The 27,921-nt window shown below is 45.9% G+C and overlaps 13 protein-coding genes across 13 annotated transcripts; 5 read left to right on the top strand and 8 right to left on the bottom strand.

Moving 5' to 3' along the window:
* Positions 1–416: 416 nt before the first annotated feature.
* On the bottom strand, positions 417–4,325 carry C8R40DRAFT_1169956 (uncharacterized protein; the record flags this gene model as incomplete). Its single annotated transcript, XM_046231457.1, has 14 exons — positions 417–613; positions 669–1,907; positions 1,958–2,056; positions 2,109–2,189; positions 2,238–2,345; positions 2,394–2,486; positions 2,538–2,822; positions 2,872–3,156; positions 3,206–3,490; positions 3,540–3,656; positions 3,707–3,823; positions 3,873–3,974; positions 4,041–4,094; positions 4,157–4,325. The coding sequence occupies 14 exons, from the start codon at positions 4,323–4,325 to the stop codon at positions 417–419; spliced, it is 3,231 nt and encodes a 1,076-aa protein (XP_046086916.1).
* Positions 4,326–4,597: 272 nt separating this feature from the next.
* C8R40DRAFT_1024267 (uncharacterized protein) lies at positions 4,598–5,670 on the top strand (the record flags this gene model as incomplete). The annotated part of the gene is made up of 3 exons (XM_046223053.1): positions 4,598–4,732; positions 4,792–5,206; positions 5,549–5,670. Coding segments are annotated over 3 exons (672 nt in total), but the record flags the coding sequence as incomplete, so codon positions are not given.
* Positions 5,671–5,742: 72 nt separating this feature from the next.
* C8R40DRAFT_1044110 (uncharacterized protein) lies at positions 5,743–6,458 on the top strand (the record flags this gene model as incomplete). The annotated part of the gene is made up of 2 exons (XM_046224208.1): positions 5,743–5,789; positions 5,843–6,458. The coding sequence occupies 2 exons, from the start codon at positions 5,743–5,745 to the stop codon at positions 6,456–6,458; spliced, it is 663 nt and encodes a 220-aa protein (XP_046086914.1).
* Positions 6,459–7,294: 836 nt separating this feature from the next.
* C8R40DRAFT_161309 (uncharacterized protein) lies at positions 7,295–8,446 on the bottom strand. The gene is made up of 2 exons (XM_046234210.1): positions 8,445–8,446; positions 7,295–8,361 (listed from the first exon to the last, which is right to left on the bottom strand). Exon 2 carries the CDS (start codon positions 8,170–8,172, stop codon positions 7,411–7,413), a length of 762 nt encoding a protein of 253 aa, XP_046086913.1. The 5' UTR covers positions 8,173–8,361; positions 8,445–8,446; the 3' UTR covers positions 7,295–7,410.
* A 306-nt stretch (positions 8,447–8,752) lies between these two features.
* C8R40DRAFT_1069038 (uncharacterized protein) lies at positions 8,753–9,623 on the bottom strand (the record flags this gene model as incomplete). Its single annotated transcript, XM_046226070.1, has 2 exons — positions 8,753–8,818; positions 8,877–9,623. The coding sequence occupies 2 exons, from the start codon at positions 9,621–9,623 to the stop codon at positions 8,753–8,755; spliced, it is 813 nt and encodes a 270-aa protein (XP_046086912.1).
* A 744-nt stretch (positions 9,624–10,367) lies between these two features.
* Positions 10,368–11,369, bottom strand: C8R40DRAFT_1024250 (uncharacterized protein; the record flags this gene model as incomplete). Its single annotated transcript, XM_046223052.1, has 1 exon — positions 10,368–11,369. A coding segment is annotated over one exon (1,002 nt), but the record flags the coding sequence as incomplete, so codon positions are not given.
* Positions 11,370–11,900: 531 nt separating this feature from the next.
* Positions 11,901–12,311, bottom strand: C8R40DRAFT_1025926 (ribonuclease H-like domain-containing protein; the record flags this gene model as incomplete). Its single annotated transcript, XM_046223077.1, has 1 exon — positions 11,901–12,311. A coding segment is annotated over one exon (411 nt), but the record flags the coding sequence as incomplete, so codon positions are not given.
* Positions 12,312–13,541: 1,230 nt separating this feature from the next.
* On the top strand, positions 13,542–14,408 carry C8R40DRAFT_1044043 (uncharacterized protein; the record flags this gene model as incomplete). The annotated part of the gene is made up of 2 exons (XM_046224206.1): positions 13,542–14,279; positions 14,343–14,408. 2 exons carry the CDS (start codon positions 13,542–13,544, stop codon positions 14,406–14,408), a joined length of 804 nt encoding a protein of 267 aa, XP_046086909.1.
* Positions 14,409–14,783: 375 nt separating this feature from the next.
* C8R40DRAFT_161005 (uncharacterized protein) lies at positions 14,784–16,302 on the bottom strand. Its single transcript, XM_046234209.1, has 5 exons — positions 15,805–16,302; positions 15,669–15,738; positions 15,221–15,605; positions 15,016–15,139; positions 14,784–14,954 (listed from the first exon to the last, which is right to left on the bottom strand). Exons 1-5 carry the CDS (start codon positions 15,916–15,918, stop codon positions 14,910–14,912), a joined length of 738 nt encoding a protein of 245 aa, XP_046086908.1. The 5' UTR covers positions 15,919–16,302; the 3' UTR covers positions 14,784–14,909.
* On the top strand, positions 16,295–17,271 carry C8R40DRAFT_1187059 (uncharacterized protein; the record flags this gene model as incomplete). The annotated part of the gene is made up of 6 exons (XM_046233012.1): positions 16,295–16,300; positions 16,361–16,462; positions 16,507–16,563; positions 16,625–16,819; positions 16,872–16,958; positions 17,012–17,271. The coding sequence occupies 6 exons, from the start codon at positions 16,295–16,297 to the stop codon at positions 17,063–17,065; spliced, it is 501 nt and encodes a 166-aa protein (XP_046086907.1). The 3' UTR covers positions 17,066–17,271.
* Positions 17,272–17,940: 669 nt separating this feature from the next.
* C8R40DRAFT_1101321 (Endonuclease/exonuclease/phosphatase) lies at positions 17,941–22,343 on the bottom strand. The gene is made up of 6 exons (XM_046227948.1): positions 22,215–22,343; positions 21,972–22,144; positions 21,421–21,921; positions 18,945–21,369; positions 18,681–18,890; positions 17,941–18,626 (listed from the first exon to the last, which is right to left on the bottom strand). Exons 3-6 carry the CDS (start codon positions 21,915–21,917, stop codon positions 18,144–18,146), a joined length of 3,615 nt encoding a protein of 1,204 aa, XP_046086906.1. The 5' UTR covers positions 21,918–21,921; positions 21,972–22,144; positions 22,215–22,343; the 3' UTR covers positions 17,941–18,143.
* Positions 22,344–24,389: 2,046 nt separating this feature from the next.
* On the top strand, positions 24,390–25,352 carry C8R40DRAFT_1101312 (fungal hydrophobin-domain-containing protein). The gene is made up of 5 exons (XM_046227947.1): positions 24,390–24,703; positions 24,759–24,796; positions 24,859–25,143; positions 25,195–25,232; positions 25,300–25,352. The coding sequence occupies exons 1-3, from the start codon at positions 24,465–24,467 to the stop codon at positions 24,894–24,896; spliced, it is 315 nt and encodes a 104-aa protein (XP_046086905.1). The 5' UTR covers positions 24,390–24,464; the 3' UTR covers positions 24,897–25,143; positions 25,195–25,232; positions 25,300–25,352.
* C8R40DRAFT_160891 (uncharacterized protein) lies at positions 25,313–26,658 on the bottom strand. The gene is made up of 4 exons (XM_046234208.1): positions 26,324–26,658; positions 25,719–26,021; positions 25,495–25,642; positions 25,313–25,439 (listed from the first exon to the last, which is right to left on the bottom strand). The coding sequence occupies exons 1-4, from the start codon at positions 26,452–26,454 to the stop codon at positions 25,344–25,346; spliced, it is 678 nt and encodes a 225-aa protein (XP_046086904.1). The 5' UTR covers positions 26,455–26,658; the 3' UTR covers positions 25,313–25,343.
* Positions 26,659–27,921: the final 1,263 nt, after the last annotated feature.

Genomic DNA, 27,921 nt, shown 5'->3' with positions numbered 1-27,921 from the left:
TTTCCGTCATTTCTTCTCGGATTTCAAAGGAGCACCGGGACTCTAGTGGAGATAACAAGTTCTTCGATATCCTGTTCAATCTTGGATTCTGCGAAGGAGCAGAAATGTATATCAAAGAACTGGGTGCTCAGTTCCGCTATCGTCCGGGAACAGTCTTCATATTTTCTGGGAAGCTTTGGACGCATGAAGTTCCACCATGGACAACAGGGGAGCGTGTCCTTTATGCATACTTCATGAGACCAGAGGTTCTAAACCGTTTTATTAGCTCACCTGTAGGGTGGGCACTGCTACCACTTTGATGCACAGCTCTGCGCACATATAGAGTAGAGGTTTTTAGACATTGCTTGTTCTTACTATCTCAAGACATTTGTAATTACAATTGGAATTGCCGCTATTAAACAAATGACCTACGGCTATTACATGGGATCCACAAGGGAATTTTCAATAGCAATACGATACTGTCTGATACAACCTTGGTGAAGCTTGCGGGAAGCCTCAATGACAGGATCTTCATCCTCGGAAGGTTCAGGTATTGGTTTTCTCAAGGTTAAAGGTCCCGATGGACCCCATAGATATTTGATGCACACCCAAACATCATAAGGCCGAAGAAAAGCTGTAAAATTAGTCAGTAAATTATCTGAATTAGCCCTCGAAAGGTAATGGCAAACTTTTCTGAAAGCCTCCCGGAGGAACATTAGCAGGATTCCAGATCTTGTTCGACTTCCCAACATCTTCTACAAATGAAAACAATCGTCTCTTGTCATCATATGTCGATTTTTTAAACTTGAGTCGTTCCAAAATCGAAGCAACTGATTCAACAGTATTATCTGCGTATTTCACAAAACGCTTTCGGCGATCACCATCACCCCTTGAGATACTCCCAATCTGTTGTTCAAAGCTGCGACCAGTAGTGTACTGGTGGTATAACCCAACAATATCGGCGTTGGTGGCAGCTGTAGTATATTGTAACGTTTTGAGATCCCACCCAAGCCCCCTGCACAAGTCAGCAAGATCTCGGGCATTGGTCTCAAACGTATCTCCATTCTGTATTCCCATGAATGGTTCTGATGATGATGCAGCTGTATGGGGTAGAAGCCGAGGTCGAAACAATGGAGCTTGAAGAGGTGCAGGTAGTAACGGTGATTGTGGCGATGGTGAAAGTGACCCAGCCACACTGGACGAAGATAACGAGCTGGGTGATGGCAAAAATGAAGCAGAAACGGAGGAATGTGATGATGATGGGCGGGGCAACTGCAAAGGAAATGCAGATACGGATGGGTGTGACAAAGGTGAACCTGGCTGGCTCGAAGAAAATGGCAGTTGGGACTCAGACGAGGCTGGGAACATCTGGGGAAGGGCGGGCAAGGTTTGTGCAGAGATTGGACGAGTCCCATAGGGACTCCACCTTTCTTGGCTCCTTGAAGGTGCAGGAGATGAACGTGATGGTCGAGGGGGCAAAATAAATGCAAGTACAAAATGTTTCCCAGTAGAGTTTCCAGGAAGATTCAACTTCGCAGACGTGTTGAAAAAGGACTGATTCAATGGATTGGTCTCATCAATGCCCAAGATAAGGGCCGGAGCAGAATTCAGTACATTTCCTACTTTGCCAATTATTCGACCTTGTGCTTGTGGAGAACTTAGTGGCGAGTCGATAGTTACCAAAGAAGAGGTAAGAAGCATCGAAACAGGGTTACATGCTGCAAAGTAAATGCTTTGTGGAAGAAGGGAAGGAGGCACAATATATGTCTGATAGTCTTGTAGAATTTCGAGTAAATTTGTTGGCGAAATGGCAAAAGATGCTTCCTGCACACTGATCCAGGTACTTGGGACGTTGATATTCCAGAAAATACTGTGAAGCAAGGGTATCTCAACCCAGCTAGAGGCGAGATAAATGTGTATCGTAATTGCTATCGACTTAGAGTAAGAATTGTGCTAGAATTGATTTAGAATGACTTACAAGTCTTCGAGGCTATGAGATTATTTATTTGGGGTATATTTCTATGAGTCGGGGAATGTACAATTGATTGAGCGGTATATATTGCAGGTTCGGTAGCATCTTCATTCATTATATTATAGAATATTTAGCAAAAGAAATGGATTGTACTTACTTGTCAACTTCCGAGAATTGTTAGCATTGTCATTCGATAGTGCAGTGGATTCAGTAGCGTTTATAGCAGATTCAGTAGTATCTAGAGCTGTTAGAGCATAGAGATATATAGCAAAGAAGATATACTTACTATTAAGGTTGGACTGAGAATGGGTCATCTCGACTGCCCATAGCGCAGCATAGGCTGCATCAACCCATGATTGAATGTCAGATTGAGTAGTATGTATATCAGAAGTGTCTATGATCATTGAAGCATGAGACATAGAAGAATATGAATCGCACTTACTATTAAGGTTGGACCGAGGATTGGTAGTATCACCAGTTCCGACAGTCAATAGAGTAGTAGGTTCAGCAGTATTCATAACCATTTCAGAAGTATCTATATTATGGGAGTATAAGATACATAACGAAAAGGATAAAACTTGCTTACCGTCAACTTTGAACTGAGGATAGATAGTATTGGCTGTAGATGATGTGATGTTAGCCGCATCGATCTGGGACGCAATGGTGGATTGGGCTGTAGTATCTGTAGCCGTTTCAGTAGCATCTATGTCATTAGAGTTTAAGGTGTATAGCGAAGAAAATAAGAGTTCCTTACTATTAAGGTCAAACTGAGGATCGATCATATCAGTTGTAGATAGGACAGTATTAGCTGCATTGAACCAGGACGCAAAAGTGGGTCTGGCCATGGTATCCATAGTTGATTTAGTAGCGTCTATAATGGGAGTATAAGATATATGACGAAGAGGATAAAACTTGCTTACTGTCAACTTTGAACTGAGGATAGATAGTATCAGTTGTAGATGGTGCGATGTTAGCCGCATCGATCTGGGATGCAATGGTGGGTTGGGCTGTAGTATCCGTAGCCGTTTCAGTAGCATCTATGTCATTAGAGTTTAAGGTGTATAGCGAAGAAAATAAGAGTTCCTTACTATTAAGGTCAAACTGAGGATCGATCATATCAGTTGTAGATAGGACAGTATTAGCTGCATTGAACCAGGACGCAAAAGTGGGTCTGGCCATGGTATCCATAGTTGATTTAGTAGCATCTATAATGGGAGTATAAGATATATGACGAAGAGGATAAAACTTGCTTACTGTCAACTTTGAACTGAGGATAGATAGTATCAGTTGTAGATGGTGCGATGTTAGCCGCATCGATCTGGGACGCAATGGTGGGTTGGGCTGTAGTATCCGTAGCCGTTTCAGTAGCATCTATGTCATTAGAGTTTAAGGTGTATAGCGAAGAAAATAAGAGTTCCTTACTGTTAAGGTCAAACTGAGGATCGATCATATCAGTTGTAGATAGGACAGTATTAGCTGCATTGAACCAGGACGAAAAAGTGGGTCTGGCCATGGCATCCATAGTTGATTTAGTAGCGTCTACAATGGGAGTATAAGATATGTGGCGAAGAGGATAAAACTTGCTTACTGTCAACTTTGAACTGAGGATAGATAGTATCGGTTGTAGATGGTGCGATGTTAGCCGCATCGATCTGGGACGCAATGGTGGGTTGGGCTGTAGTATCCGTAGCCGTTTCAGTAGCATCTATGTCATTAGAGTTTAAGGTATTAGCGAAGAAAATAAGAGTTCCTTACTGTTAAGGTCAAACTGAGGATCGATCATATCAGTTGTAGATAGGACAGTATTAGCTGCATTGAACCAGGACGAAAAAGTGGGTCTGGCCATGGCATCCATAGTTGATTTAGTAGCGTCTACAATGGGAGTATAAGATATGTGGCGAAGAGGATAAAACTTGCTTACTGTCAACTTTGAACTGAGGATAGATAGTATCGGTTGTAGATGGTGCGATGTTAACCGCATTGATCTGGGACGCAATGGTGGGCTGGGCTGTAGTATCCATAGCTGGTTCAGTAGCATGTATGTCATTAGAGAATCGGATATATAGTGAAGACAATAAAAGTTGCTTACCATTACGGTTGAACTGGGAATGGATGGTCTTAGCTGTAGACAGCCCAGTCTCTGCTGTAGATTCAAAACAGGATCAGAATAATAAAATCAATGAAAATGAAACATACTTGACATACCATTGTTGGGAACTTGAAAGGCTAAAGATCGAGAATATGCATGGGTATCAAAATTCAAGAAGTCATAAGGATGGTTTGTTGATAAAGAGCGACAGTTTGATGAATTAAGTATAGTCTCAATTTGACTTAACCAATCATCATCTAGCAAAGATGGCTGGGAGGTGTCCATCTGCACCGGAGGACAGATGGAAGAAATCGAAGTTCAAAGCAAGAGTATTTAGCTGAGAAAAGAAGCGCTTGATGTGTTCCTTTTCCGGCAATGTCGGTGAGCTAATTATATTTGAGCGCCTCATTGTTTTTTCAAAACCAAATATGCGCCAGCTGCTCAAGTTTTTATATCTACATCTTTCGCTCATCTGTGGATTATTCTTCATCATCAGTTTCTTGCCAATAACAATACATGGCGTTAATCCTGGCACAATCACAGACAATCCCAATGGCCTACTTGATGCATTTCGCGCTCATTATGAACAATTCCAAATTATTCTGACCCAAGTTTATTCTCAAGAAACAGACTCATTTCTACTTCAACTTCTTGGTGAAGACTTGGAGCAGTTTGGCCAAATGGTTAATCAGGTGAGACCTCTTCATTATGACACGAGAATAATTCAATACCAAGGTGCCCATTAATGTAGCATACCACCCTATTTGCACCCGAGGAGCTTCAAGTCCTTCAAAATGGTGTTCAGCTCATGATAATTGATGTCAGGGCTCTATATGGACAGACTACTGAATCATCACATCAAGGAAGACCTGAAGTCATTCATCGAGAGTATACTGGCCGTCCAGGTCGCCCACGTATTGAGATTAATCCGGAATTTCTGCATTGGGCATATACCCAGCGCTCAACATCTGCCTTGGCGCACTTCCTTGGTCTAAATCGTGATACTGTGAGGCAGCGTCTGCTTGACTATGGTATTGCATTGCCCGGCCAAAATCCCTTTCCATCCACTCCAGATACCAGTAATATTTCATCAAGTACCAGCCAGCATGAAGATAATATTCTAGACGCTCAAATTCCTGATCCCATTCAATTACCTGAACAAATCCGTGCAGAGGCTGCTTCTATTCCATCTACATCTAGCTACCTGTCTCATATGTCAAATGACCAGCTGGATTCTCTTTTGAGCCAGCTGAGGGTCCACTATAGCCGGGCAGGAATCAGAATGCTGGACGGAATGCTGCGCCGTCTGGGCCATATTGTTCCTTATGAACGTATTCGCCAATCTCTGATACGCATAGATCCTATCCATAGAGTCTTTGAGCGTATTCGCATCCGGCGACGAGGATACTCGGTTCCTGGTCCTAACTCTTTATGGCATCATGATGGTCATCATCGCAAGTGCTTTCTAGAATTTGAGTTACGACAATATTTGATGATATACTGCCCAGGTCTAATTCGATGGGGTATTGTGATTCATGGCTTCATTGATGGTTATTCACGAATGATCACTGGTCTGCGAGCAAGCAACAATAACCGTGGTCAAACTGTTATGTCCCTTTTCCTGTCATCTGTACAACAGTATGGTCTTCCTTCCCGTGTACGTGGAGACCATGGTGTAGAGAATATCTGGGTTGCTGCTTTCATGGAATTTGCCCGAGGAGAAAGTCGAGGTTCCTATATCTGGGGACGGTAAATCAGCATGTTTTTGTACATGTGCTATATACTCACTCTAATTTTCCAAGATCTGTTCACAATGTGCGTATTGAACGCCTTTGGGTTGATGTTAGCCATTACATCTCCCAATCATGGAATGACCTCTTTACCATCCTTGAAATGAGGTATGGACTCGATATAACCAATGCAAATCACATATGGCTTCTGCAACACCTTTTTCTGCCAACAATCAATGAACAGCTGGCCTTTTGGGCTGAATCATGGAATCACCACCGCATTTCACAGCGCAATGGTCCTGCTCGGTCACCTGAAGATATGTTTGGTTTTGATATGCTAGTTCATGGCATACGAGGGGATAGTTTGGATCAGTTTGCGATGTCAGATGAAGAATTGGAAGTTTTTGGCGTAGACTGGGAGGGGCTACAAGATGAAGTATTACTGAGGGCTCTACGAAAAAACTACAGTGGGGAAGGATCTGGTTCATGGCTTGGCCACAGGGGACCGCCTCCTGACCTTAATGAGGTTGTTGTTAATTCACCCGCTGGTTCATTATCTCATGGGCAGGTGGTATCATTGGATGAACAAGTCCTCCATTATAATCGTGAGCCTCAGGAAGAGCATGTTGCTCGTCTATGGGTAGATGCCCTTGCTGTTGCAAGGGTTATGCAGCCAAACCTCTTTTAGATACTCGAAAAATACTGTAAAGATACAGTTATCAAACAACTTCGATAAGCATTGAAATTGCAGTACTGAGAAAGTAAGATAAAATGACTGACACCATCACAATGGAGCACACTATGGTTGGTGAACTTATGTAAAGCACTTGGTGAGAGATGTCACAAACAATTGGTGAGTGGTTAAGGAGAAATCGGAGGAGTAACTGATGCCATCGTAATGAAGTGTGCTATGGTTGGTGAACTTATGTAAAGCACTTGGTGAGTGATGTCACAAACAATTGGTGAGTGGTTAAGGAGAAATCGGAGGCTATTAATAAGCTACCGTAGCTTGGTGAGCTTGTGCGAAGTCAGTTGGTGAGCAATTGTAAATGATTTTGAGACATGATGTTAATTGATCCAGTCTAACACTCAGTGAATGGAATCCACAGACACAGTCCAAGACACCTGGAAATGGAAGTACATACACATTGTTTGAGAGTGCTATGGCTTACAGAAATAAACATTACAGGTGACAGGGGGGTGATTACAGGAATCCAATTTGTTGTAGCTCTAGATATAAGCGGAAATAGTCATGATGAAGGGTTGTCATTGTGTCCCCAATAAATCGGCATAGTCATAGGGCAGAGGCAGGAGAATTCGATGGTCTTCGAAGCTTGACGCGGAGGATTCAGAGTGATTGGAGGATTTCTCACGGAAGCTTGAGAATTTCCCGCGAAAACTAGTTCCATACCTTGGCCTTTTGATTCCTCAATCACAATCAATGAGGTTTGTTGCTAAAATGGGTCTAGTTATTCTGTCGTCACTCAAAACGTTATGTAACTTGAACAGCGCTTCGGGAGTTGTTGAACACACCCGCAACTAAATGATAAACGGGAAAAGTTTATACGGAACAACCTTCTTGTACTGTGCCCATCCTTCACCATACTGAATAATCCATCAATGAGAGACCTCAAAACATCTCACAGAAATGTTGTTTTACACACCTTCCTTTCACAATACTGATCCAGCTCCGGAATCCCTCTAGTCAAGAAATCATACGTGAACGCACTCGCTACAAATGCCCCCCATCCCCAGCCCGCGGCAGCTGTAGCAAACCCTGTTCTCCATAGCACGTATCCAGTATAATTAATATGCCTGGTGTAGGCAAATAAGCCTTTGGTGTATATCTGTCCTTTATTCCTCGGTTCGGTTTTGAACCTCGTCCTCTGGATCTCCGAGACCCACTCCACAGCTAAGCCGAGAACGAAGACGGCTAATCCCACAAACATCTGTATAGGCAGATGATTTGTTTCATCCCTGGACCTGGTTGCACTGTTGGAGGTTAGCACAGACGTAGCAGCGTTGACGAATAACACTGTATTCGCGGTATTGCAGGACAAGTTGAATAGACTGATTAATGCGGAAGTCTTTGGTGTGACGGGGGTCATGGAGACAGCTAGGACCCAGTAGATCTGTTTAGCGAATGCGGCGAGGGTCATGGCCAAGAGAATTAAGCGCGGTGTGTCGGTGGCAGAAGTCACTCGAACCGGTGTTCCACCTAGAACATGGATGAGACTCTGTCCGTGTACGCCAAGGGAATTCGAAGAGAGGATGGAGTATTGGATAGGGAGATCGATGGATCGTAAGATTATAAACAGAGCGCGAGAGAATGGGCTCGACTCGGTATTCCCTCGAATGAGTAGGCTTTTATATTCTTTGGGTTCTTGAGTGGTGGAAGACATAGCTGGATGAAGATAGCTATCGGCCACATCGATTGGGGGTTTTATATCATTGGTCCATGATGACAGGAACGATAGGGAATCACCATCTTGGAGAGAAGAGGAGCCGGAACGCAGTTTTCACCGCTCTGCATTCGAGCATCGTCATTCCAATACAAATGTCCTTTGGCAAAGTACTACATCATACTATACCTATACTCCACTTCATCAGTAAGCAGTACTCGTTGCTGACAACGAGCGAAAATTTTCATACAACTATCCGCTGTTCAACTTACTTAACGGAACTATGTCGGTTGCCTTTTAGTGAGTTCAAGGAAAATCCAGTGGAGACTAAACGCAGTGGTGGTACTGAATTGGGTCAGGCTCTGGGTCTATTAAGCAGAAAAGGAAGATGAAGGCAAGGTTGTATGATACCATCGAGGATGGTAGGTGGACGTGAAGTTAAATGATCGAAATGCGTACACATTATCAATTACATCCCGAGTTATCTGACTCAATCGGCACACAGCTTTTTCGTTCAATGTGTATTCAGCTGCAATAAATATCGATACAAATGTTGCCTGAGGCTCGAAGTTTAGTTCATTCACAAAATATAAGGAAAGAGCTTGTATGGAACTGCCTTCTTGTACTCGCTCCACTGCTCGCTGTACTGGAATGTCACATAACGTCAGAAGAATATATTGAGGTGCTGCTAACGAACAACTCACCCTCTTCGAGCAATAAGCGTCCAACTCCGGAATACCGTCTTTCAAGAAGTAATAAGTGTGGAATCCTCCAACCGCTGCACCCCAAATCCATCCAGCAGCAGCAATAGAAGACCCAACTCTCCAGAGAACATATCCACCATAATTGATATGCCTCGCAAGTCCAAAAAGACCACCAGTGTAAGCACGACCTTTATTCTTCGGATCCTTCTTAAACCTCAATCTTTGCAGCTCCGAGGCCCATTCTAATACCATGCCGAGAGCATACAGACCGATGCCGACAAGAGTCTGTATGGGCAATCGCGTCTCGTCGCCTGCAACAGAAGCGTAACCCAACACCGACGTCGCAGTATTGGTGAACAGAATAGTATTGAGGGAGCTAGCAACCGCGTAAAATGCTCCTATGAGAGCAGCAGCACGAGGAGTCATTGGTTCCTGGGAGATGGCAGTCACCCAGTAACTTTGCTTAACGAACGAGCCTATGACCATGCCGAATATAATGGCGCGTTGGGGAGACAGGCCGGTGTTGGTACCCATGAGGAAGAGCGGGGGTCCAGTAGGTAGAATAGCTGTTCCGCCTAGAGCGTGAATTAGAGGTGCGGCCAAGGAACGAGAAGAAAGGATAGCATATTGTAATGGTAGATCCAGACCGCGAGACAAGACGAAAAGACCACGGGAGAACGGGGTTCGCTCGTTGGATCCGCGCTGAATTAGAACGCCTTTGTTAGTGGATGTATTAGCAGGCGACATGGAAAAGATGAAACAAACTATGCATTCTAACGTTCTAGCTTCTTATACTAACCAGGACGGAATAATAACCTCATATCAATTCGCCGACTATAAGCTTGATTCTCGTCATGCGACTTGCATAAGCAGAAAGAGTTGACGTTGATCTTTTTAAATATGTTCTGTGAGTTGCCGAAGTAAGGACGAATGCACTTTCATCTGAAGTTGGACATTTAGCCTTAGCCTTGGGGAATCATGCTGATTGAACTGGGTGAACATGGGTTCTTGGGTTGGAGTTTCCACGTGATGCTCATCATGTCGTTGAAATAGCAGAAGTTCGCGGGGCGTGTATATAGATAGATAGATAGATAGATACGCGGCTCCGTCTAAGACGGGGTCCCACTAGGGAACAGCCGGGCCCAACCATCTCAGTTGCAGCGAATGCTCATCCAACGAGGGACGGTAGACTGCAGTGAGAATGGAGGGGGTAAAATACATATTACGGTACCTAAAACGTAGTGGTACCGTAGAGGGAAATTATTCAAGATCTGAGTCTTCACTTTCACTTTCCCCGACCTGTTCTGAATCAGTTCCCGTGTCTAAGAAGGACTGCCAGCGGTCAATGACGTTGTGGATAAATTTTGCACTAGCAGTAATCAGGGACCAGTCGAAGATGAACGATTTGAGGTAGTGAAGGGCGGTCGGGTCGGAAGAGAATGCATCGAAGGGGACAGGTCGGAACTGACGGGTGTAGGTAATGAAGTCAGTGCGTAAAGAACATATGCTGGTCAGAGATGGGCACTGAAGCAGGATGTGTTGAGGGGTCTCAGGGTGGCGGTTGCAGGCGCGGCAGAGACGGTTGAGATGTTCCGTCGCAGTCAATTGGCGGAGGGGGGAGGGAGATGCATGAAATACGTGGGGGGTGAAGTCACCGCAGAGTAGTTTGGTGACGGTGCGACGATGAGAGTGGTTCAGAATTTGGGTGAGGTAATGTCGAAGTCCAATCATCTGAGGTTTCGCGGGGCCTTCTTCCTTTGGTTCCAGGCGGTGACGTAGTAGAGATAGCTTAGACCACGTGTCAATGTGGGACTGTAGGTTAGTTTTGGTGGAGAATTCAATTGCCTTGATCAGTTTGTCTATGAGGGCTCCATCGAGGGCACGGAGGTTGGGCAGACGGTGATTACCTGGCAGTTGGTTGATGGCGTAATCAAGGTCGGTGAGCCAGCAGGGGCAGAGTGAGTTGCGGAGGTTAACATTCTCGGCTAGTGCAAGCGAGGCATAGTGAGTGTCGGGCAGTTCAATGAGATATTTGAGGTAGCGGAGCGTAAGGGATACCCGACGGGTGCGGATCGGCATAATGCCAGTTTCCGTATATAGCGGAGTGATTACTGAGTTGGTGGAGAGGCCCAGCATGCAGCGCAGGAAGCGTAATTGAATGTCTTCCAAGATCCGAAGGAGACCGGGGTCGGTGTCAGGCATGATTTCACAGCCGTGGGTGAGGTGACAGTCTACTAAAGCAGTGTACAGCTGTTTTGTGATGGAAGGAGGCATGCGACGGTTCCCAACAAGGAGGTCGCAACCGGTGATTGCACGAGCTGAACCAACTGCACAATCACGTTTCTCGGTGTAGTGGGAGGCAAAGATGTTCCGGTGGGTTGATTGGAAGAAGACACCGACATATCGGACAACGTCTCGGAATTTCAGAATCTCACCTGAGAGGGTGAAGTGGGGCAGAGTTTGAGGCAGGGGACCGAACAGCATCATGGAGTTCGAGTGGTTGGTACGTTTGAGGTAAGACTTGACGGATGCGATGTCATCGAGAGACAAAGGTTCATTGAAGGCAGGGTGAGAGGCGGGTGGTGAAGGAGACGGGATAGCGTTGGCGCGGGCGTCCTCCGCAATGATGCGAGCAGGGTCGAAGGAGGAGAGTACGGGGTCAGGGGGGTTCATACGGGGGATGAAGGTGTCAGTGAGTTGTTGCAAGGAGACTCTGGATGTGGTCGGGAGTGTGCGGCGGATTTCCTTGTAATAACGCCAGAAAGTTGCGCTACCAGCCGAGGCTGCAGCTGACAGTTTGGTACGGATTAGGTCCTGACGTGTGCGTTTGTGGTTACGGCCGCGATGTGAGGAAGGGAGATGAGGGGAGGGGTTGGGAGGTATATGAGGAGCAGGTTGAGGAGGTAGCTCTGGTAGGGAGGTGGAGACCTTTGGGATGTTGGAGGGTGTAGCCGGTGTGAAGATGGGTGGAGCACGGGCAGATAAGAAGTCAAGGGGAGAAGCAAGTGGGGGTAATGGGAGAGTAGACCCCAGTTTCGCCAAGGTATCAGCGGCGTCGTTATGAGCATTATTTGAGTGAGCACGGACGTGGTGGAACACAATTGGTGATTCCCTAGAGGCAACCCACCGCGCAATGGCGCACATAATGTCGCCGTTAGCGCAGGTCCAGTTGGATTGCGCTTCCTTTGGCGCACGGTAGACAATGGAGCGAATCGTATATTCGGAGTCGGAGTAAATTGCGAGGCGGCGTTTCGAATGGGACTTCTGGATGGCAATAAGTACTGCCAGAAGTTCACCCCGGTTGTTGGTTTGGGTTCCAGTAACGCGTGCGGCGGTGTTAAGTGGATGCGAAGGGTTGCCGAAGAAGATCCCCGACCCAGAGGAGGCGTTTGGCTGACCCACGTTTGAGCAGGAGCCATCGGTGTAGATTTTGAGGGGAGGGAGTGGGAGCAGTGTTGGAGAAGCATGGCCGTATAGTGTGAGTAATTGCGAGGCATGTGAGGGGGGCTCAGAATGGAGGATCCTGTGTTGAAAGAGGTCAGTGTCAGTGAGTAGTGGAGTGGGAACAATGCGTCTGCGAAAGGCAGGTGTGAGTGGAGTAGTGCAAGCAGGAGTGACTGGGGCCATCATGTTGACTATGATGGGAGAGTGATCTGACCAGTCAGTTTCGGGTCTCACGTTTAACTCGGTCACGAAGGGAAAAAGAAAAGGGGTAATGATAAAGTAGTCTATTACAGTTTTTAAGGTAATCGAGTGACCCAGGGCGTCGCGGCGACGTTGGAAGGAGGTTGGGGAAGAATGAGAGCCAGGCAAAGAGGAGGAACCATTGAGGATGGTTAGTTGATGGGTGTTGCAGAGGTCCAGGAGGAGTCTGCCTCGTGTTGATACGGTAAGGTCGGATGATACACGGTCAGGATGGCCGGCGTGAGGTGATAGGTTGCCAATGCGAGAATTGATATCGCCGCCGGTAACTGAGGGCATGTCGAGTTGCATGATGAGGTGGGTATTTTCCACGAAGGCGTCCCAGGGGTTAATGTCGGACCAGTCCTGCCAGTTAGTGCGTGATGACTCAGGAGGGATATAAACATTACGAATCAGGGTACCGTTGACCTCAACCACCAGTAAGTCCGGGCTGGAGAGGTCTTGGCGTAGGAGGCAGTCGAGATTTTCACGGACGAGAGTGGCAACACCACCCCAGGGGTTCTCGATGTCGTTATCAAGTCGACGGCGGTTACGGACGAAGGAGAGATAACCAGGTGGAGTCTTCATGCATGACTCTGATTGAAGCCGGATTTCTTGTAGAAGGATGATGTCAGCAGTTTGAAGAAGGTTGAGGAATTCAGAAGAAAGGAGATTAAGGAGGTAGCGACCATTTATGTTCCAGCTCATGATTTTGAGAGAGGAGTGATGTATATTCAATGGGGGTGTGACAGTAGGAGTACAGAGGTTGTGAGAAGATGTATGTAGAAGTACAGGGGAAGAGGAGAAAGAAGTGGGTAGCAGGGGGTAAGGGCTGGGAAGAGATTCGCTGAAACTAATTAAAGGTGCTTTCTTCTGAAGTAGACGTCAATAAACCGAGCTTCGGGTCATATATATCCTCAGTCTAGAGTATCACGCGATAATGACCTTTTTCTCTTTTCCCGGGCCACACACTATACGTTCAACATGTCTTCATCCACCACTCATAAAAATCTACTCATCCCGCGCGGAGTGAACGAGCCAACCCCGTTAACCCAAAGTGTTTTTGTCCTTTTTCGCGCTCTGGATCTTCCATTGCAATATGCCATCCTTTCTTCTCGTTCTCTCGCCGCTCCACTAATCCATGCTCTTGGTGGCACATCCATCTCGTCTACTATTGGTCACCCATTATTTTTTATGGGTACCAACACTGGCTTATCTCCTCAACGAGCCATTCTATTCAGCATGGCCATCGGCTCGTTCATCAAGCAGAGCTATTGGGTAATAGCTATTTCGCAGGATGCACTCCCTCCTCGTGCCTCTGCTTACATAGGGACATTTAACGCACTTGCCAATTCACTTAACACAGTCTTGTTCGCCAACACTGCGACTTCAGTCTTGAACTCTGTTGGCGGCGATGAAACGCGGTTATCTGCACCAACTATTGTCGGAATTAGTCTGTACGCTATCGGAATGCTATTGGAGTGGGGCTCGGAGCTGCAGAGGTTCAAGTTCAAGAAGGATCCGAGAAACAAGGGCCGTGTGTACACTGGTGGTCTTTTTGCGCTTGCGAGACATATCAACTACGGTGGGTATGTTCTTTGGAGAGCAGGCTTTGCTATGGCTGCCGCTGGATGGGCTTGGGGTGCATTCATCGGAGGACTTCACACATATTATTTCGTCAAGGCCGGTATCCCGGAGCTGGATGATTATTGCTCGAAGAAGGTAGGTCTTCCGCTAGAATCTATGTACACGTTTGTGTTTTTCTTACCCATCTGTCACTTTTAGTACACTGGGCAATGGGCTCAGTACAAGAAAGCTGTTCCATATAAGCTCATTCCATTTGTTATATGATCAAGACAAATCGCGAATTATGCTGAATCATGTACCGCTGAATGGAACAAAGGAAGTGTGATCAAATCGATCAGCTCTACCAAGAGGAAGGTGCTGAGGCTGAAGAAGCCTGAAGTTCTGTTATTGACAAGGTGTGATGAAGTACGATTGCACATGGCGGTGGAATCCTTGAACGTATAGACCTCGCAAACTCATGTGTATCTTGTCGAGCGCACTTCCGCCTCATCGTAAGCTTTGTCTTCGGAAACATATAAGGAATAGACTTTCATCATGAGATATTGCTGCTAAATTTATCAAACCGACTAGACACAGTATTCAGATTGCAGCCACACGTTGTGGTTGGCCAGAGGGAAACGATGATACAAGCCAAATACGAGCGAACGTGAGTCTATGGCTTGAGCCGCTAACTACCGAAACCCTGCTGATGACTCTGGACAACGAGTGCAGGCAGCGCCTAATAGTAACTGGCGCTTCCTACGCTAACATCCCACCATGACGACGTCACCACAGTAGAGTCCATACACTGGAAGCTGCACAAACATCCACCTAAAATGGTGATCTTGGGTGAACTACTGCATATACCCGAGTTGAACTCATTGGCACTTACGATCTTCTGTTTATCGGTGTTTTTGTCAATGAGGTAGGTGTAAGGAGGACCATAATCGATCAATTCAACAGAGGTTACGGATGTTCCAGTGAATTGGAGAAGGATATTGTCGGGGTTGTTGTCACTGGCAGCAAAAATACCATCGTCGGCGTGAGCATCGTTTCTTGCACAAGTAAATGAACGCATGTATATGGGGGTTACTCACTAGTGCAAAATTCCGCTGGACTGAGCTATCTGCGCAACTTCTTCGCACACCTTGTCAATGACAGACGTCTTCAATGCCTTCCTCTCCTTTTTATTTGCGCGTTTGTAAACATCGCTCGAGAATAAGGATTTTCCCTTCTTCCTTTTCATGATGATGGCAGGAAAATATGTGCGGCGGATCCTCGAACGTATTTTGATCCGTCCGGACTTCTCCAATTCATGTAGCATGTCGAGTGCTTTTGCCTCACCGTAAGCTTCGTCTTTGGAAACCTTCGAGGATAAGACTTTCATGACAAGATTCCCCTTCAAGGTATATATGTCTTTGTTCAGCTTGCCAACGTTCGAAATCTTCTTGGCATTATCCATGAGATCGGATATGTCTTCAGCTAGTGAAAACTGGTTTGTGAGCAGAGATTACTGTCATCGTATGAGCTGTGTCCGGTACCCACATAGATAGGATGCTCGATCAGTATCAGTAATCGTTTTGGACATTTCGACTGCGTTCAGCTCTTGCAGCCTCTAAAAGCGGAAGAAAGAGCCTTGAAGTTAGCTGCAGGGGTAATGGCCATGCTATGAGCCACCCACCTCATACTCCGCCGGCGGGAGTCCAGCGTAAACAATGAGGGGAAGTTGAAGGAGCCCAAGAAGGACAATCAAAAGGATGAAAGGATTCAAGTTCTGGCGAGTTGGGGGAAGCATGATTTGAGATGTGGGTTTTACAACAATAGATTGTTCCAGCTCTCCGGCCAGCAGAGAGAAAGAGGGAAAAAGGGAGTTAAACAAATCTAACAAAAGGTGACAGAACTTAATTATATCAAGATCTTCGCTAGACTCGGCGCACTTACAGCACCGCCATCGGCAGAATTGGGTTGAATATGGCTTTAGAAGATCAGCCGGAGTATTTAAGTACAGCGAGGCCTGGCAAGGCTTTGAGCTTGAGCTTGAATATGAGGCCCGGACCTTCGTTTCCTGGTACTAGCATTCTGCGCGAGAATTGCATCGAAAGTTCAAATTTAGCGCTCTGGCGTAAAGCGCTAAACGATGTTTTCTCTTACTTCAATTTCCTTCAGTCATCATGGTTGTAAGTGATTTGTGTTCATCTACATTCCATAAACTTGACCAGACTTTTATTTCTGACTAGTTTTTGTTACTTTCTATCAAAGCTGAACTTGAGAATGTATCCGATCTGTCACCTGTCGGCGACGACTTTGAATACTTCTTTGAGGTTGTGTGGCAATTCTTGGTCCCTCATCGTTCGTATAATCTAACATTGAAACCCAAAAGTAGGTCAAGTGTACCAGCTGCAACGAAACTCATCCTAAATACGTCGCCCTCAACCGTCAAGTATGTGCCGAAATAGATTCCACACTAATTTACGACTAAAGGCAGCGATGATGCGATGTAGGAGGAATACGACGTCTCTGGGGGAAAAGGCGGAAAAGCCCACTTTGTTTGGAAATGTGGCCTATGTAAACGCGAGAGTTCGGCGAAATTCGACCCGACATCTCCTCCAAAACCCTACAATGCAGAAAATGGACAGCTTGCGCCGTTCTTGAAGATCGAATGTCGTGGCTTGGAGTTCATCAGTTTTGATCCTAGAGTATGTAACGTCTGTTGACGAAAGGTCGTTCCTCTCAAATTCGATCTTTCAGGGTATCTGGAAATGCGTCGGTACAAAGGGGACTACATTTCCTGAAGTGGATTTGAGTGAAGAGGAGTGGACAGACTACGACGAAAAGGTTGTTCTACTGCTAGTCACTAACAAGCTGCGCGTACTGATAAATTATTCCAGGCCGCTCTTCCAGTTGGAGTTTCGGAGTTTGGTAGCACCTGGTCTCGGGCATGATGAACAGGAAACTTTATGTATTTGCTGGATGTTACACATAATACCGCAACGGAAGGGATACGCTCGCCGTACAAGATCTTTATGTCAAAGGCTGCCCAATGAACCAACAGCTTCTGTAATTAGCGAACTGTGTAACAAAGCCCACTGTCCCACCTCCAGATTCCAAGTGCATTCGGATTTCATTCGATGAATCAAATTTTGCCATCAATCCCTAGAATAACAGTCAATCTTCCAATAAGACAACCTGCACGTCCTTATCCTTCGGCATCATGAGGAGCTCAGCGTCAAACGCGACCTATTCACACAGAGCAAAATAGCGTCTAAGAACACGATCAGATGAAGGTGTGCCGAACCTTTTTCTGTCTCTTTGCCGCGCGTAAAGTTCCGTTTAGAGCTTCCACTATCGATTCAGCATTGAGTAGTGGTTCGAGATTAGCAGAATGTATAGACGAAGGAATCCTTACGAGTATTTGCAGTCTTGTCAAAGAGGATTCCATACGACACGCTATGCTTCCCTTCAGAGTTTATTGATCCGTATTCCTTTATCGCGCCTAACATGAGAACGCGTTTTATATCAGATTAATCCATCGGATGCGAATCTATGTACGAGAGCACCGAGGATGGACAAGACGAAAAAGTCTAGTGCTCCGTCTTCAATTGTATCTTTGACATACCTGTCAGGATAGTGATTTCTTCAGAGGTATTCACTAGAGGAATGTCAAACAGTTACCGCTGAAAATCGCGACTACGTAGAACTCACTTGCGACGCTGAGATGATGGTGGTTCAAGATCAACCTTCCAATGCGTTAATGCGTTGTCATGTGGGCATCGATCTCCACTAGTACCTCGCAAAGATACAAGACGACTGGTCATCCTATTTGTGTATGATTTAAAGGTATGTATATGGAATTAAGTTTATGCTTGATACAATCCGTATGAAATTACGCTGCTACAAAACGAATGCTACATTGACAAAACGCAAAAGTCCAAGGTTTGTGAAATTATCGTCTAAGGAGAAAGGAAAAATAAGCTTATTATTTGAGCTTCACGCCTGCGCCAACCTCCGCGGTCTTCCTTCTCACAAGCGGCTGGAGTTGATGTAAAACTCTCTGGCCTCTGTCAATAGCCTCTCCTGCAATCCCGTCCACTGCATCTGCACCTCCGCTTTTTTCTTCTGCCTAATCTCATGCCTAACCCTCTTCACAGTAATGTCAAACGCAGCAGAGATCGGACGATGATCAGAGACGTTGACTTCGTATCTTTGATAATGCAGCTGTTTCACTCGGGACGGTACACGCGAGCGCCACAGCACACGGTCACACCATGCTGGAGCGCGACGTTTCTCGGATGTATCGTATACGTCAGAACGACGGTCGTATTTGTACGTTGGAGCAAAAGTAATGGGTCCTTCGGTGAAGAAGCGAAAACGGCAACCACGATTGAATTTAATTTCTTTGAGAAGCTGGTCGTGGGCAAATAGGGTTTCATGTTCATTGGCACGAACGGCAGCAGTGATAGCGTCGCGGCGTTGGTCGATTCGATAGTTCATATCTCCATTGATCTATGATAGGAAATCAGGTCGAGAGTCGAGATGAAACGTAATAGTACGACGCACAAAGACAATTTCGTGGTCAAGAACCATTGAACCATCGCCACCACCAACGAATGCCAGATGCTCCGCGGCGGGAGGAAAAATAAGTTGCTGTTCGAGCATACCAGCAGCGTCAGCGTTGCGCGCGCGGACAGCATGTTGGCCAGCAGCAAGATGACAGTTGACGAAACAAAGAGACGAATCGTCGATGAGGAACCGAGACAAAATTCCGCCCTGTACATACATTCGTTTAGTGGAAAGAGTCGATAGATACCACACCCGACGAACCTTGTTACCATACCTCCCTCCCATTCCTCGTTTCACAGTATTGATAGCAATATCCTTCACCGCCGCCTTTTCCGTATTTTTCACAATGACACACGTAAAGAGCCCAACCATACTCTCTGTGTGAACGACTGAGTACGGACAGTCTGGAGGCATTGCAAGCTTCACAGCCAACACCAACGCATCGTACCACCTCTTATAAGCCCCAGTCACTTTATCCGAAAGACCCAAAAGCGTTCCCTCATCTTTTCTCCCCCTGGCATCGGACCTGGCAGACATCAACATGTTCTTCGCCGCCATCTTCCTCGATTCTAGATCGATGACTTCCTGGAACCCAAACGATATGATATCCGGCCTGTCGACGCTATTGAGCACATCATGGAAAAAGTTGATATTTGCAGGATGTCCATGCAGGGAATCCGGTTTCGCAGAGTCACAATTCCACGAGATTATGAGAACTTTGAGCTCCCTGAAGGTGCTGTAGGATTGTTCGTGTTTTTGTAACTCCGTATCTTGCCAATTCAATGCCAACAGCCCGTCCCAAAGCCCTACGAGTTCGTCCCGACCGACACTGACTACACCCAGTCTTCTATATTTCTCGATTCCGAACGGATCTGCGGAAATCTGTAACACAGGTAATCCGGGATGCGCGGCCCACGAATTTGTCGCTATCCAAGGTCGAGGAACGATATCATACACAGTAATCATTCCGTTCCTTCCGCCAGCCCACAGTCTGTCGTTGATTCCCTCTAGGCTGGTCACATCGGTGGAAGCAACTTTCATGACCTCAATGCATCTCGGATATCCTCCCCCGGTTGCTACATCTTCCAAGGACCAGATAGTGATATATCCCTCTTCGTGCCCGAGGTAAACATGTTCCGGGTGGGTGGGCACAATCGTTGCACTCGTTACGGGACCAACATGCTCTGTAGGCATCACCGTTTTTCCCGTGGAAGCGGGGTTGAACAAGTCATACAATCGAATAATCGGTGTCCTTGCAAGTGTTCCAGCCCCATGTTGCTCAGACCTTCCAGCTGTCCATAGCACTCCACCAATGATCTTGGCGAAATCAAGTTTGTCCGTGGTGCGCATCACACGTGGAGTATGATGAAGAAGCTTAATGTCTCCAGTGGACGGATCCGGAGACCATATGAGAACTTTACCGACTTCGTCAATGGAAATCATCGAGCCGGCATAACGGAAAAGATACAAAATGGGATTCATATGCGCACAGTGCTTGACGCCGAGCAAATCTCCGTTTCGGACATCAATCTCGAAGATATGCCCCTCCTTCAAGGCAATCCAGACGAGGAACTCCGTCTTGAACTCGACCGCAGTGACTTTTCCGTCTTTGATTCCGAAATCCTTCGTGTCCATACTCTTTGCCGGTACTTCTTGAGATAGATTGGTATTGTAAAGTCGAATGTGGTGCGTACTCCCCACAACAACATACACACCGCTCATAGCGAGATGCCCGGTGTGAGCAGGTACAACGATCTTACATGGTTGTGTTGGATAAGCTCCATGATCCTCATCGTGAGGTGTTATTAGATATGGTGGTCGACGGGACGCACGGGTAGCGTCTGGCAGCAAGTCCGCACTCGAGCCCTTGTCATCATCTTCATCACCCGATTCGTCGTCGTCGGAATCACCATTGACTGCTCCTTCAGCATTGTTCGAACGTTTAGGAGGCAATTTGTCCCCCAAAGCGATTGTCCGCGTGGGTGGGGGAGGAAGTTTGCCAAAGGGTTTACGTTCAGATGTGGTAGGAGCGCTGCAGGGAGGATGGTCTAAGTCTGATACTGATACATGAGCAAGATGATTCGTAGAAGGATGGGAACTATGTGGTGGTAAAGGTGCAAGACGTGCGGAAGGTCGTGGAGTCCTTGGAGCAGCCAAGTCTTCAGCCTGAGCCACGGTAGAGCGACGAACAGGCAAAGGAGGCGGCGTATTTAAAGAATTCGAATTAGATATGAAAACCTCTGGCTCAGGTAAAGCCAACGCTCGGGGCCGCGGTGGCGGTCGAGGAGGTAGAATAGAGGACTGCGAAGAAGACGCAGAACCATTGTAGGAAGATAAATGGCCAGAATCGCTCTCGCTCGAGTTTCGGCTCGAGCTTGACGTTGATTCTTGGTGATGATGGTGATGATGAGGCTTCCTTGCTGGGAGCGGAGGAGCTACTGCGGTGGTTGATGAATCTGGATCATCAGTAGCACTATCTGTGGTATCTTCAGAGAATGGATCATCCAAGTCAGACATTGAATTAGAGGATGACTGCGAGTGATATTCTTCGGGACTATCGAACGAAATGAGAGGTTCGGAGGATGTATGCACACGAGGGGGCGCTAGTGGTTTGTCTATCATTGACGATATGCTAGGTTTTGGTGAATGAGTTATTGGGCGAGATGGCGTGTTGGATGCGACATTGCTAAAAAAAGACAATTGGTGAAAGGTAAAGAGAATGTTCAAGACTGCTTACAGGAATTTACTTCTCAGCATAGAAACTCCGAACGTCGGTGTCAGTCCTTCTTCGTGTTCATTTTCATTAATGGATACGTTGGGCGAATGCGGTAATCCATGCTGCGGAACTCGGTTGACTGAAGTATTCAAAACATTTGGAATGGGGACAGGTCGAAGTAACGGAGAGACGGAAGGAGACGGAGGGGCAGGAGAAAGTCCTCTAGAATATGACCGAGTCGATGAAGGCGGCGGTGGAGGCGGCGGGCGTTTCGTACTGACATTCGTGTCGCTCGTGCTGGATTTGAGACTGGAAGAGGAAGAGACTGTACGAAGACCAGGAGAGACTGCTGGGCTAGAAGCGTCTGAAGGGGCTCTAGCAGGAGATGGTGGCATTGGTACTTGCAGCGATTTACGTTGAGACGCAGTAGCGGAATTGTCCACGGCGAGTGATTCAAATCTAGACAGGAGATTCTTCACCGCTGGCGTTGGACTAGACTCAATGTCTGGTGTGTCCATCGTACTGAGGATCATATAAGTAACACTATCCGAGGGATATCACTTCGTTCTCACTGAACAAGAGACTCCACGTCCACTTGAACAATAGGTCACTCGCCAGGAGCAAATCTATCAGAGCGAGACGTTGGCACCCAGGGGTTATCGCAAGCCCACAACTTCGTACAAGTTTAATGATCCTGATTTTGTGATTACAAGAGCGTTCACCCGAAAAGGTGAAAATCCCGCCACTAGAGATCAAAATCACATATGAATCATCAGTGTTCGCTATGATGGGAGTATTTAGCAAAAGAAGCCCACGAGGTTTAAACCAGCTAGTGCTTTGTCAACGGCGTTGTGTAAATTGGCACCGCAGATCGCCGTTGTGGTTGTGGTACGAGTTGACGATGAAGTTGCTCAGCTCGCTTTGACCTTCATCATTAAGCGCTCATATTTTTTCCACGATGTAAAGTTATTATTGAATATTGAGCGCTAAGTCTGACCGTCTTCCAATTTGCTCACCCAGGCTCACCCACTCTCCCATCGACGACATGTTCTGGGTATCTCCCACCTTTTTAAAGCTATAACCATTTGAATATACGCGAAAATTACTCATCTTCCAAATCTCTACAAAATCAGCCGTGGCATCAAATTGGATAGAGCTCTGCTCGCCTAAGGAGACAGATACTTCAAGTGCAGTCTCGTCACTGATATCACCTTTTTGTCGCTACGTACGCTGCCATTCCGACAAAGACAGACGCCTATGCAATATTTATCAAAGGAGGTCATATTACGCTTCAGGAAGTGGCGTTACACAACGTCCAACTGACCAAATCATAGCTCCTTCCATTATTCCAGAGCCTCATTTGTGCCAGCGTAGCACCTCTCAAATTCTTTCATCTCAGCTCGCGGCAGGGCGCTATGGTACTAGTACTACCTTTCTTCAAAGAAATGCTTCCTAGGAAGAGCGTTCGACATCATCACCGTCGTCTAAGGTTTTTCCAAACCCTTTCAATACCGTTCTATCCGTCCTTTCATTTCTGTCTTTCAACTTTTTTTCTTCCAAATCTCACGATTACGCGAGGTGATATTCTTGCCCTGAACGAAGCACAAAATTTTAATATCGATGTTCTGGACTGATACAGACTTGCAGCTCGCTTGAACATAGGAAGACCCGAACAACACCTGAAGTGAAATTGCGGGTGACGGAACCCCGCGGTAGCCAAAAGGTTTCTGCCCGTCTTCAGCTCATCCAACACATCTTTATCAAGTTCATTCCTATTCAGGCTTGACGAAACACAGATTTCTGCCCAATCATCTGCAAATTTCCCACTAAGAAAAATACATACCTGGTTTTCTGCTCAGAACCGAGAAGAGTATCGACGACATCTATCTGACGGTATGTCATGCAATATCACCAATCACAGCTCTTGATTTGACGGTCAGTATGCTCCGAATGTTGGCAGCGTACGCCTTCTTTGATTCTATCCAACATTCTATTGAACCATGCTATTTAGTATGTTTGTATAGAATTTCTATCTCAAGAAACTTACTATTTGAAATTTTGAATAGGACTGACTATCCGTGCTTCATGTCAGACAGACTCTTCACAGGGTAAAAGAATAGATAGGAAGCATTCTCGTTGCATGTTTTGGTCTGGTTGATTCTAATTTCGATGTTGCGATGTTATGTTCGTCGCAGGACCATTTCTGCTTTGGCAGTTCAAGAATCGGCAGCTGGGCTCAACGAAACTCCATGATCATTGACCGGAAAACCTACAAAAAGCAAATCATGATCATCTAATATGTACATACATGTCGAGAGTGGTCGAGAGACTTAATTATCCCATTCACTCGAGGTTCGAGCCATTGAATGTAAGTCTGTTGACACCAATGATTTCCAGTGATCCCCGCGTTGTTCACGAATTCTTCACACTCATGTTCTTGGGTTGTTTCATGTTCTTTTTGAGGCTCGAATATGCCGTATGTATGCATCTACATACATTTGTATCGAACCTGATGTTCTACATTTTGGGGTTCGTGCATGGGCAAATTATTGATACGTGATGCATCCCCCCCCGACAAATTCCAATCTTGCTCATACAGGTTCTTAGGAGAGTTTGCAGTTCTTCGGTTCGCCATATTATGGCATCCATAAACGAATACGTGGCTCCAAAATGTGCTTGATTCGTCGAAAAATATGAAAAAACAATCATCAAATGATTTAGAACTGTACAGCAGGTGAAGTATTTGGATTGAGGAGATTACATCGCATCTACACATCTACTGCATCATTCTATTTTTCGTGAAGGACGGAATTAATATTCGGAGGGAATCGGCACAAGTGAGTGTAAAGCACAAGGTAGCTTACGACGGGTTTACGATAAACTGTCGAGCGATTCATTCATTCAAAATTTTATTATGAAACAGTTTTATGAAATAGCGCCGAAAGGACATGGAGGAAGTATAAAAGCTTTACAAAAATACTGTCTATCTTCACTCGAACCTCCTACAGTTGTTCAAGTAATCCACTCTCTTAATTCACATCAACTTTCATCTCGATCGACTCACCATGCAGTTCAAATTTGCCTTCGTCACCGCTGCTCTCGCTACCCTTGCGGCTGCCACCCCTACCCCCCGTGACACCTGCTCTACTGGCCCTGTCCAGTGCTGTAACAGCGTCCAGTCTGCTAGTAACGCAGGCATTGCTGGACTCCTCGGTTTGCTCGGCATTGTCCTCCAGGACGTGGACGTTCTTGTTGGTCTCGATTGCTCTCCCATTTCTGTCATCGGTTTGGGTAGCAGCAGTTGGTGAGTATACGATGAATTTTTCGTCGAGTATTCAATATTGATTACTTCCTTGTAGCTCCGCTCAAGCCGTCTGCTGTGAAGACAACAGCAGCAGTAAGTTTTGCGCCGCTTTATTCGTTACCCATCTCACGAAGTTATTCTAACAATTTGCACAGGTCTCATTTCCATTGGCTGCCTTCCCATCACCCTCTGAACATCATCTGGGTGCTCGTGGATACTTTGCAAAAACCTTCCTCTTTAACTTGGTGGAAACCACAACGCTCCTTTGTCGACTGTGAAATCCTGTGGATGCATGGATATTGTCTCAATTGATGACGATGCTTAATGTGTTGATTGGATGTTTCGGTGGTTCGCTTGTATCTTAATTACTCGTGGGTAATCATATTTCGGGACTTTCTTCCTCCCTCTTGTTGAATGGAAGGTCTGCATGAAACTTTCCTGTAAGATGTCATGTTAGACTCCAACATGGCAATTTTCATTTGTCTTTGTAGCAAGGTAAAAAGACGATTCTTCAGGAGAGAGAGACAATGTAAGTCTGACTCAAACCTCATGATTGATATATCATGTTTGTTTTTCTGACGAGGTTAGAACAAAAGGTTCGCTTGGTCACTGCAGCTGAGGAGTCAACAATGAAGAATATTCAAGGCTTGGACTTCTCCCTTGCCATCTCTATTTCTAACATCTTTTTATAACCGTACTTTGTGCATACCTGCCACTGCAATTCAAACCAATCACTCTGAGTGTGTTGCATCAGAACTGATTAATTTTTGCAGTATGTACGATTCACTTACGACTTCTTTTTCTGTTACGCCTTTCCTCACTTTGAATATCCCAGGATACCCAAAATCAAGAAGTTGAGCCTCTGTTATGGGTTCATTTAAAGAGACATGTATCAAGGTCTGCGTTCCTCCCACAAGGAAGTTGCCAATATTGAATTCACTATATAAGGCAGAAGTAAAGATCAATAATTGGTACTTCATATATTATATGAATGACAGATGTATAATTGACTTACGCATGAAGAAGCTGTTTCGTCACTGCCCAGTGAACAACCTGCTTCCGCACAAGTGGTTTTGCCTCTTCTAACAACTCAAGCTTTTGCTCACGATTAGCATCCTTGAACTCGACAGTCTCCAACATGACAACCCCCACAACTTTCTTCATCAAGATGACCGGAACTTGTCCGTCATGGGGCCCAATGCGAGCAAACCCTGAGTCGACATACAGACCAACATCTTTTAGGGCTTTGACTTCACCCATGTCATTATTACCAACGGGTACGTTCAGCTTTTTCATGACAATATTGTCTTTACTGTATCTTCTGAATCCACCCTTGAGTTTCCAGTAGTTTTTCGTTAGCTTAGCAACACCGCTGCTCCATTGGCCTCTATCGCCATTAATTGGGTCACCAATGTCTTGTGGGCTTAACGATAAGACTTTGCCTATGTTGAACTTATAGGAAGACTGATAAGACTCAGCAGAAATGACATGTACTCACTGAATGCTTTCTTGTCATCTTTATTGAGGTACGACTCATTGCCGTAGAATCCCAAGATCCAAGGAGGCTGCTAAATACGTGAGGCTGAGTTCATGAATACGGCGTATGAGCTTACATTGCGCTCTTTCGTAGTACCCAGCAATGTTATCCTCATTTGATCCTCAGGTGGAATCGGTAGCGGCGCAGCATGTGCGAACAAAATTGAGATGAGAAGGGGAAGGAGGCACAGAACAGAAGAGCCTAAAGGAGGCATGGCGGGCTAAGTGATGGCCAGAAAGACTGACAAGATATGCAAAGGAATAGCAACGAGGGGAAGCCAAGCACTGCAAACTAATTCAGACCCCACTCTGTCCTGCAGAGAAAGACGAAAGATCAACTTGAAGCAGTTCAAAACCATTTTCTTGAACTTATATGTAAGTCGGGACGCAGTTTCGAATTTCCTGAAATGAGCAAAGGACCAAATTGTATAGCGCAAGCCGAGGCTGGGAAGAACTCGGATACGCATTAGATACACATGCAGTTGGGCGCAAGTTTCAACTGTCGGACTTCTAGGGTTGTATGTTTTGTTCACTCACAACCCAAGAGGTCTACTTGATTCAAAAGGAACTGCCTACAAGATTCACCCGGCTTCACCTATTTGAGAACAACGGAGAATGACCATCCGAATCCGTGATGCACATGGAAGACAACACTACGAATAGAGCCAGGGTTTGAATCAACACGTAACATGAATAGTTGCTGCACAAGCTCGTCACCGTCGAGGATAGATACGGGATAGACTGGGATAGGGAAATGAGACACAAATAGAGTGCTCTTGTTAGATAGATAGATAGATAGTAATTCACCGTTGTGAGTAGATACATCGGAGAGAGAAAAGATTCCGCTCATCGTAATAATTCAGCGCAACTGACATATCATGTGACCGCGGATAAGCTATATCGGGTATATCGTGGGTCACAGAATTTTAGTGATTCCGTCGAGCGGAATTTTTTCTCCTTCCAGTGTGATATTATTATTCTGAATATTACATGGAATGTCATCTGAGGTCAGTTATCCAAGTACTTCGACTCTCAAAAAAGCAGTGTCTTCATCGTCGCCCGATATCCTCTCCGACTAGCTTCCACCATTACAAGCACTGCCAAAACTCCCACTAGCCCGTAACGGCATCAAGGGGATCTTATGCACGACTATTCCATCCAAATGGGCCATGTTCTGCTCCATCTGCTCCTTCGAGTCGAACTCATTCTGACGGATGCTCTTTGCGGCATCGAAGATATAATCCCGAGTCTATCATATCATCAGCGCTCAGTTCAATCATTGAGAAAATGGGGCAATTCACCTCCTCTGGTAGTCGCTTATAATCAGCCACCTCGTCTTCGCCAATTTTCATGTCGACTGCCAACAATAGAATTGTCTGTGACTTGGAGAGCAAACCCGAAGCACACAATACCTCAAATCCTTTGATTGGGATTCGGACCGTGCTCAAAATCTTGAATCAGTTGCGATGCTAGTCTGAGTCAATATCTGTTTCCTTACGACCATTGGTCAAGCGGACTTGGAAAAAAAAGGCGGCGGTGGACGCCACCTAATTCTTCAAACCCAAAAGAACAAAAAGTAAATGGGGTCTTCAAGCTCGTGGTACATGGTGGACTCTTCTAAAAATTATAGAGGTCAGATATATTAGCCTATCTCAATACTTTCTCCTCGGGCTCAAAGCTCA

This window comes from Lentinula edodes, assembly GCF_021015755.1.
Source record: "Lentinula edodes strain Le(Bin) 0899 ss11 chromosome Unknown C8R40scaffold_15, whole genome shotgun sequence".
Classification (NCBI taxonomy): domain Eukaryota; kingdom Fungi; phylum Basidiomycota; class Agaricomycetes; order Agaricales; family Omphalotaceae; genus Lentinula; species Lentinula edodes.
The sequence above is the reverse complement of the archived record's forward strand: the minus strand, read 5'-3'. Positions and strand labels throughout refer to the sequence as shown.

Excerpts from the sequence above, each read along its gene's own strand:
- C8R40DRAFT_161309 (XM_046234210.1), bottom strand. The coding sequence starts at position 8,172 with ATGTCTTCCACCACTCAAGAACCCAAAGAATATAAAAGCCTACTCATT.
- C8R40DRAFT_161005 (XM_046234209.1), bottom strand. The coding sequence starts at position 15,918 with ATGCTTCCCCCAACTCGCCAGAACTTGAATCCTTTCATCCTTTTGATT. Across the intron at positions 15,606-15,668 it reads TGATCGAGCATCCTATCTAT|CTGAAGACATATCCGATCTC; the intron begins GTGGGTACCGGA and ends AGTTTTCACTAG. Across the intron at positions 14,955-15,015 it reads ACACCGATAAACAGAAGATC|GTGGATGTTTGTGCAGCTTC; the intron begins GTAAGTGCCAAT and ends TCACCATTTTAG.
- C8R40DRAFT_1101321 (XM_046227948.1), bottom strand. The coding sequence starts at position 21,917 with ATGGACACACCAGACATTGAGTCTAGTCCAACGCCAGCGGTGAAGAAT. Across the intron at positions 18,891-18,944 it reads GAGGGAGGTATGGTAACAAG|GGCGGAATTTTGTCTCGGTT; the intron begins GTTCGTCGGGTG and ends ATGTATGTACAG. Across the intron at positions 18,627-18,680 it reads TTGACCACGAAATTGTCTTT|ATCAATGGAGATATGAACTA; the intron begins GTGCGTCGTACT and ends TTCCTATCATAG.
- C8R40DRAFT_1101312 (XM_046227947.1), top strand. The coding sequence starts at position 24,465 with ATGCAGTTCAAATTTGCCTTCGTCACCGCTGCTCTCGCTACCCTTGCG. Across the intron at positions 24,704-24,758 it reads GGTTTGGGTAGCAGCAGTTG|CTCCGCTCAAGCCGTCTGCT; the intron begins GTGAGTATACGA and ends ACTTCCTTGTAG. Across the intron at positions 24,797-24,858 it reads CTGTGAAGACAACAGCAGCA|GTCTCATTTCCATTGGCTGC; the intron begins GTAAGTTTTGCG and ends CAATTTGCACAG.
- C8R40DRAFT_160891 (XM_046234208.1), bottom strand. The coding sequence starts at position 26,454 with ATGCCTCCTTTAGGCTCTTCTGTTCTGTGCCTCCTTCCCCTTCTCATC. Across the intron at positions 25,643-25,718 it reads ACGAAACAGCTTCTTCATGC|TGAATTCAATATTGGCAACT; the intron begins GTAAGTCAATTA and ends TGCCTTATATAG. Across the intron at positions 25,440-25,494 it reads GCGTAACAGAAAAAGAAGTC|AGTGATTGGTTTGAATTGCA; the intron begins GTAAGTGAATCG and ends CAACACACTCAG.